Source organism: Desmodus rotundus, chromosome 3 (genome assembly GCF_022682495.2).
Source record: "Desmodus rotundus isolate HL8 chromosome 3, HLdesRot8A.1, whole genome shotgun sequence".
In the NCBI taxonomy this organism is placed as follows: domain Eukaryota; kingdom Metazoa; phylum Chordata; class Mammalia; order Chiroptera; family Phyllostomidae; genus Desmodus; species Desmodus rotundus.
In genome coordinates, this window is record NC_071389.1 from 154,870,676 (window position 1) to 154,887,562 (window position 16,887).

The following is a 16,887-nucleotide window of genomic DNA, read 5'->3' on the forward strand; positions in this document are numbered from 1 at the left end:
TTGTATATGCTATAAGAAAGTCATAGTTTCTTTTTTTTTTTTTTCACGTATCTGTCCAGTTTCCCCAGCACCATTTATTGAAGAGACCATCTTTTCCTCATTGTATATTCCTGCCTCATTTGTCATAGATTAATTAACCATGTGAGTGTGTGTTAATTTCTGGACTTCCTATGCTATTTCATTGAACTGTGTGTCTGTTTTTGTGCCAGTACCGTACTGTTTTGATTATATAACTTTGGTAGTATACCTTGAAATCAGGGATTGTAATACCTCCAACTTTGTTCTTTCTCAAGATTGCTTTGACTAATTCGGAGTCTTTTGTGATTTTATGTAAATTTTAGGGTTATTTGTCCTAATTCTGTGAGGAATACCTTTGGTATTTTGATAGGGATTGCACTGAATCTGTAGATTGCTTTGGGTAGTATGAGGGCAGTATGAACATCTAAAAAACATTAATTCTTCCAGTTTGTGAGCGTGGTATGTCCTTTTACTTATTTGTGCCATCTTCAATTTCTTTTATTAATGTCTTAGAGTTTTCAGAGTACAGCAGGTCTTTGTAAATGGGATTGTATTCTTAATCTTTTTTCCTGATAATTTGTTATTAGTGGATAGACGTATCACTGGTTTCTGTATATTAATTTTTTATCCTGCACCTTTTATTAGTCTAATAGATTTTTGTTTGTTTTTGGTAGACTCTTTAGGGTATTTTTTTTATATAGTATCATATCATATGTAACAGTGACAATTTTGCTTCTTTTCAGTTTGGTTGCATTCTCTTTTTTTTGTCCGATTACTGTAACAAAGACTTCCAATACTATGTTGAATAAAAGTGACAAGAACAGTCATCCATGTCTTGTTTCTGATCTTAGGGGAAAAGCTTTTAGCCTTTCACCATTGAGTATGATGTTAGCTGTGGGTTTGTCATATATCTCTTTATTATACTGAGATATTCTCTCTAGTCCCACTTTGTTGAAAGTTTTTATCATAAATGGATGTTGTATTTTGTCAAATCCTTTCTGCTTCTATTGAGATGAACATATAATTTTTTAAAAAATATTTTTATTTATTTATTTTTAGAGAGAGAGGAAGGGAAGGAGAGAGGGAAACATCAATGTGTGGTTGCCTCTCACGTGCCTCCTACTGGGGACCTGGCCCACAACCCAGGCATGTGCCCTTACTGGGAATTGAACCAGCAACTCTTGGTCAGTGACCCTTGGTTCGTAGGCCCTAGCTCAGTCCTCTGAGCTACACCAGCCAGGGCAATTGTTTCACATCTTTACCAACACTGGTTATTTTATTTTTTGCTATAGGATGTGAAGTGGAAGTGGTAAAGATTTTTTTTTTTTTTTTAGAATTTTATTTATTTATTTTTTGAGAGAGGGGAAGGGGGGGGAGAAAGAGAGGGAGAGAAATATCAGTGTGTGGATGCCTCTCATGTGGCCCCCCATGGGGACCTGGCCCGCAACCCAGGCATGTACCCTGACTGGGAATCGAACCAGCGACCCTTTGGTTCTCAGCCTGCACTCAATCCACTGAGCTACAATCATACAATTTTTATTTGTTGCTTTGGTAACATATATTATGTTGATTGATTTGCAGATACTGATCCATGGCTTGGATCCCTGGAGTAAATTCCACTTGATAATGGTCTCTGATCCTTTAAATGTATTGTTGAATTCAGTTTGCTAATATTTTATTGAGAATTTTTGCATCTATGTTCATAAGGGATATTCATCTGTAATTTTTTAATTTTTTGTACTGTCTTTGTCTGGTTTTGGTATCTTTTTTTTTTTTTTTTAAGTGTTTCTAACTATAAATTTCTGCCTTAGCACTGCTTTTGCTGTATCCCATAAGTTTTGATATGTGCTTTTGTTTTGACTTGTTTCTAAGTATTTTGTAATTATTATTTTCATTTCTCCTATGATATATTGGTTGTTTAAAAGTGTATTGTTTAATTTCTAAAACTTTGTCAATTTTCCTGCTGTTACTGATTTCTAACTTTATCCTGTTGGGGTCAGAAAAGATACTTTGTATGAAATTAATGTTTTAGAATCTATGGTGACTTTGTGGCTTAACATAGTCTATCATAGAAAATCTTCCAAATACACTTGAGGAGAATGTATGTATATGCTACTGTTTGGGGTAGAGTGTTCTGTATCTGTTTGTTAGATCTAAGTGGTTTCTTTGTTAAATCCTCTATTCCCTATCTTCTGGCTGGTTGTTCTATCCATTGTGAGTGGGGAGTTGAAGTCTCCAGCTATTACTGTCTATTTCTCCCTTCAATTTTGTCAGGTTTTGCTTTATGTATTTTCCTGGCCTGTCATTAGGTTTGTAAATATTTATAATTGTTATAGCTTATTGCTGTATGGAGCCTTAAAAAAATGTATAGGATGTCATTCTTTGTCTCTTGAAACCTTTTTTTAAAAAAATATTTTATTTATTTTTAGACAGAGGGCAAGGGAGAGAGAAAGAGGGAAAGAAACATCAGTGTGCGGTTGACTCTCATGCCCCCCCTACTAGGGACCTGGCCTGCAGCCCAGGCATGTGCCCTGACTGGGAATCAAACTGGCTGACTCTTTTGTTTGCAGGCCGGTGCTCAATCCACTGAGCCACACCAGCTAGGGTTCTTGAAACCTTTTTTAATTTAAAGTCTATTTTGTCTGATAGCACTATAGCCACGCTGCTCTCTTTTTGTTTATTGTTTTACATGGTATATCTTGTTTTTTTGTTGTTATTGTTGTTTTTAATTACATTATATTGCTTATGCTATTACAGTTGTCCCCTTTCCTTCTTTGACCCCTTCACAAAGCACTCCCTTACTCCCTTAGGCAATCCCCACACCATTGTTCATGTCTGTGGCTACTCTATTTCCTTTACCATACTTATCATCCCCATTGCTATTCTGTAACTACCTGTTTGTATGTCTTAATTCCCTGATCTCTTCACACATTCCCCCATGTGCCCCTTCCTTCTGGCAACCATAAAAATGATCTCCGTATCCATGGTTCTCCCTCTTGTTTGCTTAGTTTGTTTTTTAGATTCCAATGTTGATAGGTATGTGTTTTTGCCATTTTATTGTTCATAATTTTCTAAAAATATATTTTACTGATTATGCTATTACAGTTGTTCCATTTTTTCTCCCCTTTATTCCCCTCTGCCCTGTACACCTCTCCCACCATTATTCCCCAACCTTAGTTCATGTCCGTGGGTCATACATATAAGTTCTTTGGCTTCTCCATTTCCCATACTATTCTTAACCTTTCCCCATCTATTTTGTACTTACCATTTATGCTTCTTATTCCCTGTACCTTGTCACCCATTCTCCTCCCTCCCGCTCCCCGCTGATAACCCTCCATGTGATCTCTATTTCTGTGCATCTGTTCCTTTTCTAGTTGTTTGCTTAGTTCAGTTTTGTTTCTGTTTTTTTTTTTGTAGGTTTGGTTGTTGATAGTTGTGAGTTTGTTGTCATTTTACTGTTTGTATTTTTGATTTTCTTTTTCTCAGATAAATCCCTTTAACATTTCATATAATAAGGACTTGACGATGATGAACTTTAACTTGACCTTATCTAGGAAGCACTTTATCTGTCCTTCCATTCTAAGTGATGGCTTTGCTGGATAGAGTAATCTTGGATGTGGGTCCTTGCCTTTCTTGACTTCGAATACTTTCCAGCCTCTTCTTGCCTGCAAGGTTTCTTTTGAGAAATCAGCTGATAGTCTTAGGGGAAATCCTTGGTAGGTAGCTGTCTCCTTTTATCTTGCTGCTTTTAAGATTCTCTCCTCCTTAATCTTGGTAATGTAATTATGATATGCCTTGGTGTGTGCTTCCTTGGGTCCAACTTCTTTGGGACTCTCTGAGCTTCCTGGACTTCCTGGAAGTCTGTTTCCTTTGCCAGATTAGGGAAGTTCTCCTTCATTATTTGTTCAAAAAAGTTTTCAATTTTTTGCTCTTCCTTTTCTCCTTCTGACACCCCTATGATTCGGATGTTGGAACATTTAAAGTTGTTCTGGAGGTTCACAAGCCTCTCTTTTTTTTTGAATTCTTCTTTCTTCATTTTGTTTTAGTTGAATGTTTATTTCTTCCTTCTGGGCCAAACTGTTGATTTGAGTTCTAGTTTTTTCCCTTCACTGTTGGTTCCCTGTACATTTTCCTTTATTTCACTTTTCATAGCCTTCACTTTTTCCTCTATTTTGTGGCCACACTCAATTATTTCTATGAGCATCATCATTACCAGTGTTTTGAACTGTGCGTCTGATAGGTTGGCTATCTCTTCATTACTTAGTTGTATTTTTTCTGGAGTTTTGATCTGTTCTTTCATTTGGGCCATATTTTTTTTGTCTCCACGCCTGTTATTTAGTAAGGGGCGGGGCCTTAGGTGTTTGCACGATCTGGGCAACCCATGTCACTGCATTGTGGTGCCGTATGTGGGGGAGGGTCCGAGATGGAACAGTGCCTCTTGCTTGGTTCTCAGTTGGCTGTCAGTCCCTTCCTCTGCTACCCACAAGCAAATTGGGCCCTTCTGGTGTTGATTCTCAAGGGGATGGTTTTGTGTATGTTCTAGGACCTTGTGGGTCTCTTCAACAAACTCTCCTTGTGAGTCTGGGAGTTTCTCAACCCCAGCAAGTTTTTTCAGTCAGAGGTTTTGAGGCTTTATTTCCCAGTGCTGGAACCCTGGGTTGTGCCGTCTTTCTTGCTCCCCAGTTGTTCCTCCCAGTTTATCTGCACACAAATATGGGACCACCCGCTCTTTCAGCTGCCATCTTGCCGTGAGTCCTCTCTGCCCTGGCTGCCTATCTCCGCCCCTTTTACTGGTCTGGGTGAATGTTTCTTCTTTAACTCCTTGGTTGTCAGACTTCCATACAGTTTGATTTTCTGGCAGTTCTGTTTATTATTATTTTTTAAAATTTTGTCCTTTTGGTTGTGCGAGGAGGCAGAGTGTATCTACCTATGCCTTCATCTTGGCCGGAAGTCCCCAGAAGCTCTTATTGTTTTGATCTTTTTCTTAAATAAGTCCCTTTAATATTTCATATAATAATGGCTTGATGATTTTGAACTACTTTAGTTTTTTTTCTTGTCCAGGAAGCCCTTTACCTACCCTTCCATTCTGGTTGATACCTTTGCTTGGATAGACCAATATTGGTTATAGGTCCCTGCTTTTCATGACTTTGAATACTTCTTGCCAATTCTTTCTAGTCTGCAAAGTTTCTTTTGAGAAATCAGCAAACAGTGTTACGGGAACTCCTTTGTAGGTAAATAACTGCTTTTCTCTTGTTGCTTTTAAGATTCTCTCTTTATCCCTAACCTTTGGCATTTTAATATGATGTGTCTTGGAGTAGGTCTCTTTGCATCCATCTTGTTGGGACCCTGTGCTTTTTGGACTTGCATGTCTATTTCCTTCAGCAAATTAGGGAAATTTGTTTTCATTATTTTTTCAAATAGATTTCCAGTTTCTTGCTTTTTCCCTTCTCCTTCTGGCACCCCCGTGATGCAAATTTTGGAATGCTTGAAGTTGTCCCAGAGGCTGCTTACACTATCTTGTTTTTTGTTTTTAAAGATTTTTAAAAATTTATTAGAGGGAGGGAAAGGGAGGGAGACAGAGAGGGAAAGGGACATTGATTGGTTGCCTCTTGCATACCTCCAACCAGAGATTAGGCCTGCGACCCAGGCATATGCCCTGACTGGGAATTGAACTGGTGACTTTTTGGTTCACAGGCTGCACTCAACTCACTGAGCCTCACCAGCCAGGGCTATTCTCAGGTTTTTTTGGATTCTTTTTTCTTCATGTTGTTCTGATTGGTTATTTTTTTTGCTTCCTTATATTCCAAATCATTGATTTGATTATCAGTTTCATCTGTTGTTTCCCTGTAAGTTGTTCTTTAGTTCAATAACGTATCTTTCATTTCTGACTGTTTTTTTTTATACTATTGAGGTCCTCACTAAGTTCCTTGAGCATCCTTATAACCAGTGTTTTGAACTCTGCATCTGATAGATTGCTTATCTCCCTTTTGTTTAGTTCTTTTTTCTGGAGTTTTGATCTGTTCTTCCATTTGGGCAGTGTTTCTTTGTCTCCTCATTTTGGCAGCCTCCTTGTGTTTGTTGCTGTGTACTAAATAGAGCTGCTATGACTCCCTCTCTCAGTAGCGTGGCCTAAGGTAGTAGGTATATTGTAGGGTCCACTGGTACAGCCTCTTCTGTCACCCAAGCTGGGTACTTGAGGTGTACCCTCCATGTGGGCTGAGTACACCCTCCTCTGGTAGTTGAGCATTGATTGCTGTTGGCAGGTTAGTGGGAGGGATTTACCCAGGCCAGTCAGCTGCAAGTACTGGCTATGACTACTGACCACCAACCTTTGCTGTCTGTGGAGGATCAGCTGTTCAGGAGCACGGTGGTGGTGCTCCAACGTGGTCTGTAGCTATCCACTGGGTGTGCAGGCTCTGGGGTTTCTGGGGTGGTGTAGACCAAGTTCAGACCTTGTATTCTGCCTGCCTGTGTTCTGCCCAGAGCCACCCTGCCTGGGCTAGAAAGCAGTGTAAGATGTCTGCTGCTTGTGTTGGGCTTAGAGATTCCCAGGCAAAATCAAGCTGTGCATCTAGGCTGGCTGCTCCTAGTACCGGGCCTGGGGCCACTTAGCAAGAGGTACTACGGCTGGGGGCTCACTGAGGTCAGCTGTTGCTTGTTTGAGAGTATGTAGGAGATTGTGAAGCATGAGCCAAGACCAGCCATTCCTATGGAAGAGTCTGTTAACAGCTTGGGTGGGTCCATAAGTTGGGTAGGGCAGAGTCTCCAAGGGATCTCCAGGATGGAACAAACATTGTTAGCCAGGTTGATAAGAGTCTCAGATATGGCACCCACTTGCCAGCTCTGTGGCTCTTTTCAGAGAGGGTTCAGAAAAGGGACAATGGCCTGTGCCTGCCTTTCTGTGTGGGAGAAAGCTGTCTCCCTGCTCTTGCCTTGTTGGCAGACACTTCAGTTCCTCCCTGTTTGTTACTGGTGCCTCTCAAGCTGCTACATTGGTGCTGGAGCTCAGAGGGAGTGAGTCTGAGTAAATCCATGTGTGGGTTCTTTAAGAGAAACTTCTTGGGATTCCAGAAGTTTCTTCCACCATTTCAATCCCTGCTGGTTTTTGCAGCCAGAAGTTGTGGCACTGGAACCCTTCTCTGGGGGGCCTGGTGTGGGACTGGGACTCCTTGCTCCTAAGATGTCCCTCCCGAATTTTTATCCACCACATGTGAATGTGGAACCAGCCAGTTGTACATCTCTGCCCCTCATACCAGTCTGGATGGATGTCGTTTCTTTAATTCTGTAGTTGTCAGACCTCCATTCAACTTGATTTCTGATGGTTCTGAGTGATGGTTGTTCTATGATTTGGTTGTAATTTTGATGTGGTCGTGTGCATAGGTGAGCCGTGTTTACCTATGTTGCCACCTTGACCGGAAGGCCAGGTATGTCTGTTTTAACCTTTTACTTTCATCCTGTTTGGGTCTTTGGATCCTAGTGCTTTTGAATATCATATAGGTGGATCATATGTTTTTAATTCATTCTACTAATCTCTGTCTTTTCATTAAGAATTTAATCCAGTTGCGTTTAAAGTAATTATAGATAAGGAGGGACTTCTGTCGTCATTATGCTGTTTGGTTTTTGTATGCCTTATAGCTTTTTTGTCCCTCATAGTCTGCAGTACTGTCCTGTGTTTAGTTGATTTTTTTATAGTTAAATTTAAAATTGTGTTACTTTCTTTTTTGTGTATTCTGCAGCTCTTTTTTTGTGGTTCCTACATTTAACATCCTAAATTTACAACTATCTAATTTGAGTTTATACCAGTTTAACTTCGATAACATACAAACTCCTTTACACCCATCTTCCTACCCCTTTCAGTTCTCGATGTGACAAAATTACCACATATAATTCGCATTATACAGGGAAATTAGTACTACCCATGTGTAATGCATGCTCTTATATTTCCCTTTAAAATTTGGGCAAAAAATGCGCATTATACATGACAAAGTACAGTATATCTTTATACATTGTGTACCCCAAAACATAAACTGATAATTCTTTAAAATCTTTAAAATTCTTTAAAATGTTAGATTTTTATAGTGTATAGGAAATAAGATTTGAAGTTACAGTAAACCAAAGTTACAGTAATACTAGGTTTTATACTAATAATTGGGTTTTTTTACTTAAAATTTGTTAATCTTTTTAAAAAATTTATTGTATTTTATTTACTTATTTTTAGAGAGAGGGGAAGGGAAGGAGAAAGAGAGGGAGAGAAACATCAATGTGTGGTTGCCTTCCACACGCCCTGTACTGGGGATCTGGCCTGCAACCCAGGCATGTGCCCTGACTGGGAATCGAACTGGCAACCCTTTTGTTTGCAGGCTGGTGCTCAATCCACTGAGCTACACCAGCCGGGGCAAAATTTGTTAATCTCTTAAATCATGTAGAAAACAAAAGGTGCAGTTACAAACCGTTGTTAAAATAGCATTAGCTTTTATATTTGCCCATGTTTTTCGTCTTTATTTGATCCTTTTTCCCTTGTGTGGCTTCAAGTTCCTGTCTGGTCTCCTTTCATTTCACCTTGGAGTACTCCCATCTGCATTTCGTGTATGGCCAGTCTAGTGGTCACAGACTCCCTTGGCTTTGTTTATCTGGAAATGCCTTAATTTCTCCCTAGCTTTTTTGAAGGATATTTTTGCTAGATTCTTGTTTGACAGTTTTTTTCTTTTTAGCACTTGGACTGTATTAGCCCTCTCTCTCTGGCATCCAAAGAATCTGATGAGAAAACATGTGCTCTTAGCTTGTGATTCTGTATGGGATGATTTGCTTCTCTTGCTGCTTTCAGGATTCATTGTCTTTGGCTTTTGAAAGTTTGATTTTAATGTGTTTTGGTGTGAGTCTCTCTAATTTTTTAGTTGGAGTTTGTTAAATTTCTTGAATATTTATGTTCGTATCTTTCATCAAATTTGGGAAGTTTTCAACCATTATTTCTTCAAATATTTCCTGTGCCCCTTTCTCTTCTTCTGAAACTCCCACAATGCATATGTTGGTCCTGTTGATGGTGTTATCACAGGTCCTTTATGCTCTGTTCACTTGCTTCAAATTTTTTCTCTGTCCCCTTAGATTCAATAGTTTGCATTGCTTTATCTTCATGTTTGCTGATTCTTTCTTCGGCCTACTCAAACCTGCCTTTGAATACTTTAGTTTATTTTTCATTTTAGTTATTGTACTTTCAGCTCCAGCATTTCTTTTTGTTTTCTCTTTATTGATAAGTGATATTTACATTTTGTTCACAAGTAATTTTCTTGACTTTCTCCTCATCTTCCTTAAGATCCTTGAGTATCTTTAAGTGAGTTATTTCAAAATCCTTGTCTAGTAGATTTGCCATCAGGTGTTTTTCAGAGACAGTTTCTTTTGATTAAATTTTTCCTTTGAGTGAGCCATACTTTCCTATTTTTAAATAATCTTTGTGATTTCTGTTGTTGTTGTTGAACACTGGACATTTGAATTTAATGATGTGGTAACTCTGGAAGTCAAATTTTTCTCCCCCATGGTTTGCTGCTTTTCTGACTGTTTTGTGCATTCTTTGGGGAGGAGAGCTTGATTTTGTCGGGTATTTTTCTGCTGAGGATCAGCCTGGAGTATAACCTAAGGTCTTTTCTGAGCCTTTCCCTAGGACATGTACAGTCATTTCCTAATTTTCCTGTATATGGAGTTGTTTTTGAATGTGCTTCTCCTTAATGTGTGGCTCCCCAAAGGGGAAAAAACCAAAAAAGTGATGGGGAGGAAGGGTGTTAGTCTTTTAAATCCCCTGCAGTTGCTTCAGCCAGAGGGGGAGGGAGGTGGCAACAACAATGGCTGCCTGCCTTTGCTGTGTACCTCTGTGATCAGAAGAAGCAATCAGTGATCATCACACAAATTTCTGATATTTGGAGGAAAGAGTAATTTTTACTCCCCCTGGCTTCCCAAGGTTGTGTGCAAGCTATTCCAGAAATAGGTGCACTGCTGCTTGCTATATGGCTGACAGTGGGTGATAGATAGTTTCTACTGTGCTGAGAAATGAAATTAACCCCATTTCTCTGTTCAAGGCTTACCCTGGAAGTTGCAAGAATTTCAACAGACTCTAGAATTTCAAAGTGAAATATAGTTAGCATCAGACGGATTCTGCCAGTGCAGTTGTTTAGGTGGGGAGACAGATTCCTAGAGCTTCCTACGCTGCCATCCTCCTAGAATCTTTCTCCTTTTTTCTAATGCTAAGTAATAGTTTACTGTGTGTCTACATATATACATAGACACCACATTTTACCTATTCATCCATAGATGGACATTTGGATTGCTTTTATATCCTGGTTATGGTGAATACTGCTGCAGTGAACATGGTGATGCAGATAGCCCTTTGAGATCCTGTTTGCCTGACTCTTGATTGAAGGTTTTTAAGATCTTATGCCTCCTGATGGTAATAATTATCAGTTATGTTAGAGTAGCCTCCCACTTATGCACTGTGAAAAACTGCAATGTCACAGCAAGCAAAGTCGACTCATTTCAGTGTTTTTTTCCTGTATAATAAGTTACCTGAAGTGAAGAGATATCATTTGCTTCATTTTAGGCATACCAAGCTGCCAGGAAAACAAAAGCAGATGACCGAGGAGCAGATGCAAACACATCGGAGCAGACAATCCTCAATATGATTTCCCAAAGCTCTTCAGACAAAACTATTGCAGGTTTAATGAGCATGTCAACAACTTCTACCACAAGTGCAGTGCCTTCCGTTCCAGCCACTGAAGAGTCATCCAGCAACATAAGCAGTGTGGAGATGTTGCAGGGCGAGCGTTGGCTGTCCTCCCAACCTTTTAAACTAGAATCTGCCCAGGCTCATCGGACTAGTGAGAATGTAGCACTTATAGGAGTTGATCATTCCTTGCAACAGGATAGTTCAAATGCATTTATTTCCCAGAAGCAGAATAGTAAGAGTGCGCCATCAGCTAAAGTATCACTGAAAGAATACCGCGCAAAGCATGCAGAAGAGTTGGCTGCCCAGAAGAGGCAACTGGAGAACATGGAGGCCAATGTGAAGTCACAGTATGCATATGCTGCCCAGAATCTTCTGTCTCAACATGATAGCCATTCTTCAGTCATTCTGAAAATGCCCATAGAGGGCTCAGAAAATTCTGAGCGGCCTTTTCTGGAAAAGCCTGACAAAACAGCTCTCAAAATGAGAATTCCAGTGGCAAGTGGGGATAAAGCTGCCTCTTCAAAACCAGAGGAGATAAAAATGCGCATTAAAGTCCACGCTGCAACTGACAAGCACAATTCTGTGGATGACAGTATCACAAGGAGCCGAGAGCACAAAGAAAAGCACAAGACTCACCCATCTAATCATCATCATCATCATAATCACCACTCACACAAGCACTCTCACTCACAGCTTCCAGCTGGTACTGGGAACAAACGGCCAGGTGATCCAAAACACAGTAGCCAGACAAGCTCCTTAGCACACAAAACCTATAACTTGTCTAGTTCTTTCTCCTCTTCCAGTTCTGCTCGTAAAAGGGGTCCCCCTGAAGAGACTGGAGGGGCAGTGTTTGATCATCCAGCCAAGATTGCCAAAAGTACTAAATCCTCTTCCATAAATTTCTCCTTCCCTCCTCTTCCTACAATGGCCCAGTTGCCAGGGCATAGCTCAGACACAAGTGGCCTTCATTATTCACAGCCTAGCTGTAAAACTCGAGTTCCTCATATGAAACTGGATAAAGGCCCCACTGGGGCCAACGGTCACAACACAACCCAGACAATAGACCATCAAGATACTGTGAATATGCTTCACTCCCTTCTCATTGCCCAGGGTGTTCAGCCCACTCCACCCCCTCCATTTGAATTTGTTCATTCTTACGGTGAATACCTGAATCCACGGGCTAGTGGAGGAATGTCCTCCAGATCTGGCAATACAGACAAACCCCGACCACCACCTCTACCTTCAGAACCTCCACCACCACTTCCACCCCTTCCTAAATAAAAAAGAAAAAGAAGAGGAGAAAAGAAACTTCTTTAAAAACACACTTTTTTTAAACTACTGATTCTGGACTAAGAAAATTACTTCCCTAATGAAATATGTCTCCCTTCTTGGACTAGGGAATAAATTAATATTGAGACATAGGAGGGAGGATGGTAGAGGGCCTTGGTTATTGTACCTGCTGCCTCTGAAATTTAACTGTTTTATAGTTTTTACTGGTATTAGAGAGCTGAGAATGTGTTGAAGCTGTGAAAGATTAAGAATACTTTCTCTATTCTTGGCCTCTCCACCTCCTAGTTAGGCTGTTTAGAGTTGATATCCTCCCTCTTCTTGCCAGGACTAAAACATGGAGGGTTTGTTATGTCAAACAGTTGTGGATCCTTTTGGTGTTCAGTAGGTCAGAAGAGGGGAAGTATTTAAACATCAACATCTTTTAAGAGACTTTAAAAAAGTAATTTAAAGAAAGTAAGTTATCTCTTTAGTTTTTTATATAATTGGGGAAGGGATAGGGATTTTGCTGTGTGTATGGGATACACAGCAGTGAGTCCTGGGGGCGGGATTGGAGGGCGGAGGGGTGTGTAGGGGGGATGGGAGGGTAGGCTTTTGGCCATGAGTTCTGAGATAGTCCCTGGCCACTTGAAGTGTTGAGACCTTTAAGTGTGTATAAGTGTGGGTATGTATGTTTTTGAGTGTGTGTGTTTAAATATCATGTTTTTTCTTTCCCTCCCTGTCCCTCATCATTTCCACTTCCCCAACAGTCTACTAGTGAGAATATGGTGTGGCCTTTAGAACATGAAGAAAGAGGCATGTATTCATTTTGATATTTTCCCCTTTCTTTATGTTGCAATCGAGTGGTAGCCTTCTAAATTCTAGTTTGGGCAAGTGCTGCCAATGGCCTGATTTTTGGACTCCATTAGAAAACTTCCTTTTTATCCTCTGTCTCTTTTGATTCAGAATAAAGGTGGAGTCGAGGAAGGTTTGTAGAGCAAGGCTGGTTTCTGCCGTAACGTATTTGGTGTGTCTTTTTTCAAGTTGGGCCTTGGGGAAGTGTTCAAGTGAGAGCGGTCTCGGGGTCTCTGATGGGAAGAGGTGTGTGCTATACATCATAATTGGGAAAGTCCAGACCACATGTGGGAACAGTTCTGGGAGAAGCCATGGAGCTAGAGGATCCTGAAAACAATGAAATTGTGACTTGGAATTTTTGGGACAATGTATTTTATATTATAAATGTGAGACTTGTTTTTTATATCTGTATAGTTAAAGAGAAACAGCTGCAGATCAGTTTTTGCAGCCTACATGTCTTCAGAGATCAGAGCTTATGAATTTAATAGTACTGATGCCATGGGAGTGAGCAGTCCTAGCCCACATATTCTGTTATGTTGGATTGTCCATTTTTGGTGGCTTTAGATGATAGGCAGAGGTTCTTCAGATTTCTAAGAATCCTTTTAAAAAATGGATCAGGTGTCTTTTCTTATGGGTGCTTGATTATCCCAGATTTTAGGACTGAACATTTTTGTTGAGAACAGAAATCTTTTAAGGGGCTAGAAGAATTCTAGCAAACCAAGTTATCTAACTGAGAATGCCACCTAGCCACAGATCATTTGATACGATATTCTTTGGTCTTCATGGCAATTTTTGCTGTGGAAATATGATGCAGTTTGAATGTATTTTTTTAATGCCGTTTACTTCACGCCAAATATTCTCTCTGGACAAATTGAAATTTTTATCGGAGGTCATAGGGACGTAGGAGTTATATATGCGCTGCTGCTTGTCAGGAACAGTTTGGGGAGAACACTGAAGCAGTTGGAATTAATGATGCACTGGCCTAATATAGGAAGGAATTTGTATAGTAAACCTAATTGAAGGTGAATTAGTGTCCAGCATCTTTGCATATTTGAACTGTCTAGAGTGCCTGCCATTGCTCTATGTATAAAATGAGCTCTCTGCCAACCTATAAACTAGTATAATTTTTACTTGGAATGTCACTTTCACTTCTATAGATGACATTTTCTTCTTTCTCCTTGATAGTTTGTCTTGTGCTAATCATTAGGTGTGTGATATTTTTACTAAATATAGGCTTTCTATTCGTTTAGGTTTTGTTTGGTGGAGTCTGCCTTCCTTCCTGACCTTCCCAGAAGGTTATGTAGTTTGCATCTGTATTTTTGTGGAATTGATCACTGATTTGATTATGAAAATGTCTTTCCAGCTTTTGATTTTTCATATCAAACGTCGTGTATTTTCTATTCACATGCACTCCCTCACCACAGAGACATACATATCTGCTTGGCTTCATTAGCAGTGCTCCACGGCAGTGTAGTTAGTTCCTTAGAACTTTGTCAGGAGTGAACGGGAAAAATGTGCTTACTAGGGCCTGGAGCCTAAGAGCTGCTTTATGCCGTGCAGTGCGACCTGTGCACACTACTAGACCACTGCTGGTACAGATCAGTTTAGAGACTTTTCTATATTAATGCCTTCTGATACTGTTTTAAGATACCTACCATGTCTGCTTTTAGATCTGTGTATATGTTCTGAACCACCTTACGGGCTCTGCATGAAGCTGTTGCATTGTCACTGGGGGGCAGTGTGCCTGTCAGCTAGCATGTATATTGTCCAAATTCGCACAAACTTAGTCGAAGGGCTGTGTAGTTTCTAAACTGTCTTCTTTATCCTCACACCTTCAAAAGGTGAGAAATGGGGTTTATACATCCAAAGTTAGTCTAGTAAACGTGGTTTTTCCCCTCCTCCTCTTAACCTAAACTATTGAGGGTAAGTAGTGATAAGTGGGCCTGAAGCCTCAAGTTCTGGAAATCTGATTGTAAACTGTGTTTGAATCTCATGTTGGCAAAAACCTGTGGACTGTCCTTAGGGCTTTTAATCAATACCTGTGTTGCTCTTAGCTGAACTCTAATGAAGCATTAATCTAAAGCTGAATTGGTCTTCTGAAGTATCAGTTTTGCTTTTGGGGTTTAGAAAATACATAGGAATTAGTTTAGTTTTTTCACTCATGAATCAGTGTGTTTCCATATCTGAGGCCCTCAGCTTCTTTTTTTTCTTTTTAATGATTTTAGTGTTTTTAATTTGATGTATTCTTTTTTTAGTTCTGTAGTATTGGCTTCACCTGCGCTGATAGAAAATTTTAAAATCTCCAGTTGGAAACAGCAATGGATTAGGATACAGAGATAAAATCATGGTAACATTAGTGCTGGATTTCTTTAAGCCTCTGCTACGTAAATTCCCCTCATACCTTGCTTCTTGGACAAAGGCAATTAGAGGGGGTCTTATCCCAGTACGGTGGGATTTTAAACATATCTGTGTTTCCCACAGAAACATGGGAACTGTGGGAACTTGGGAAAATATTACTTTAAAAAAAGAAAGTTATTCTTTTGTTGATGAGTTATTTTGATAACTAATACTAGGAAAAGGGAGATGTGAGAATATCTTGAAGTTGTACTTGGAATACAACTTCAAGATATTCTTGGGTTTGGGAGAATTGAAGCAGTCTATGCAGCCCTTCACAGGGTGAGAAATAAGCCCTCTGCAATCCCACTAGGCCTTCAGTGACTTTGATACCTCCCCAAATTTCTCATGTTGCTGCTTGTTAACACCTAGCTTTTAACAGAAAATTTGCTCCTGGTGGGTTAAGTGTTCATGTGGTATCATTCTGTCAAGTTTTATTTTATCTTATCCCTCTGGATGTGAGTTTGAAACAAGCATGGTACTGTAATCCTAGCTGATAGAATGGTCTAGAATAAGAATTATTTTTTAGTGGGAGACCCTTCCATTTTAATGTTTCTAAAGATTTTAATATGAACTTGGCATTGGAAAAGGGAGGAAAAGAAAAAGAATGTTTACTAAAAAGCAGTGTCTACTCTTCCCCTTTATGAGTGTGTATCCATGGTTGAATGAAAAGAAGAGAAAGACTCTTGGGTTTTCTCTTGTGTTGAGTGTGGAGAGGGATGCTTGACAGCATGCTAATTGAAGCCAGAGCAAGTTTGTATCCATCAGATTACCAGGAGGTCTTCACGGAAAAGCTGAGGATCTGATTAGTGGCTGATCACATTGGAATTGATTACAAGATGGAGGTGCTGGCTGGGTTAAGCACCCAAAGAAAAGAATGAAGCAGCCTAACTTAATGTTAACCTAGGTTTCTGGATTTGAAACTGACCTTTTCCCCATCTTACTCCACACACCTAAAATCATCCGTTCTTATCAGACCAAAGAGCAAAAGAAGGAAAAAAAAAAAAAAGCAAGACACTTTACCAATCTGTCACTCAGGTACAATTTTGTGGTGATATTTTTGTCTGATTTCTTTGTATTGCTCTTGAGTCTTTTCTCAGCATATTACTCTGCTGTTGCCTCTGTCCTCCTTGGGCATCTCAGTTCTGAATGCTACCCCTGGTATCTCTACTGCTGTTATGTGAATGGTAGGCTGTAAGTGACCATTACAGTAAGGGCTCTTTGTAAAAAATTCAAAAACTTTTTTAAATTTAAAAAAGAATGTTGTATACATTTTATAGTCTGGCTATCAGTTTGATATATTGCTGTCAAGTATGTTTCTCAATCTGTATTTATCCACCCCATCAATAAATGTTCATTACAAAACTTACCTGATTATTGGTTTTGCATACTGAGTCTTCAAATTAGTCTTTAACTGTCATTTTGATATGATTATAGCTTTGTTTTAGTTTTGATAATATGTACCTTCTTACAGCACAAGATCCTGTGGGAATTGAGTCCATTAGGAAGACCTAAGATTTAGTTATTACAGTGACCCTGAAAGTATAAAATATGATGTGGTCAGAGTGGGGAAAAAAACCCTCATTTAATACTGTGTGACTACCTGGAAGAGTAATTGCTACATGCACACAAAAAATACATGG

The 16,887-nt window shown here is 39.6% G+C and overlaps 1 protein-coding gene across 1 annotated transcript in view; it reads left to right on the forward strand.

Annotated features, from left to right (window-relative positions):
• Positions 1-16,613, forward strand: part of CCNT1 (cyclin T1) — a 36,597-nt gene extending 19,984 nt beyond the window's left edge. Inside the window, exon 9 of the mRNA XM_024575915.3 lies at positions 10,604-16,613. Within this exon, the coding sequence (XP_024431683.1) occupies positions 10,604-12,010 (1,407 nt within the window). The 3' untranslated portion in view covers positions 12,011-16,613. The remainder of the gene's footprint in view (positions 1-10,603) is intronic.
• Positions 16,614-16,887: the final 274 nt, after the last annotated feature.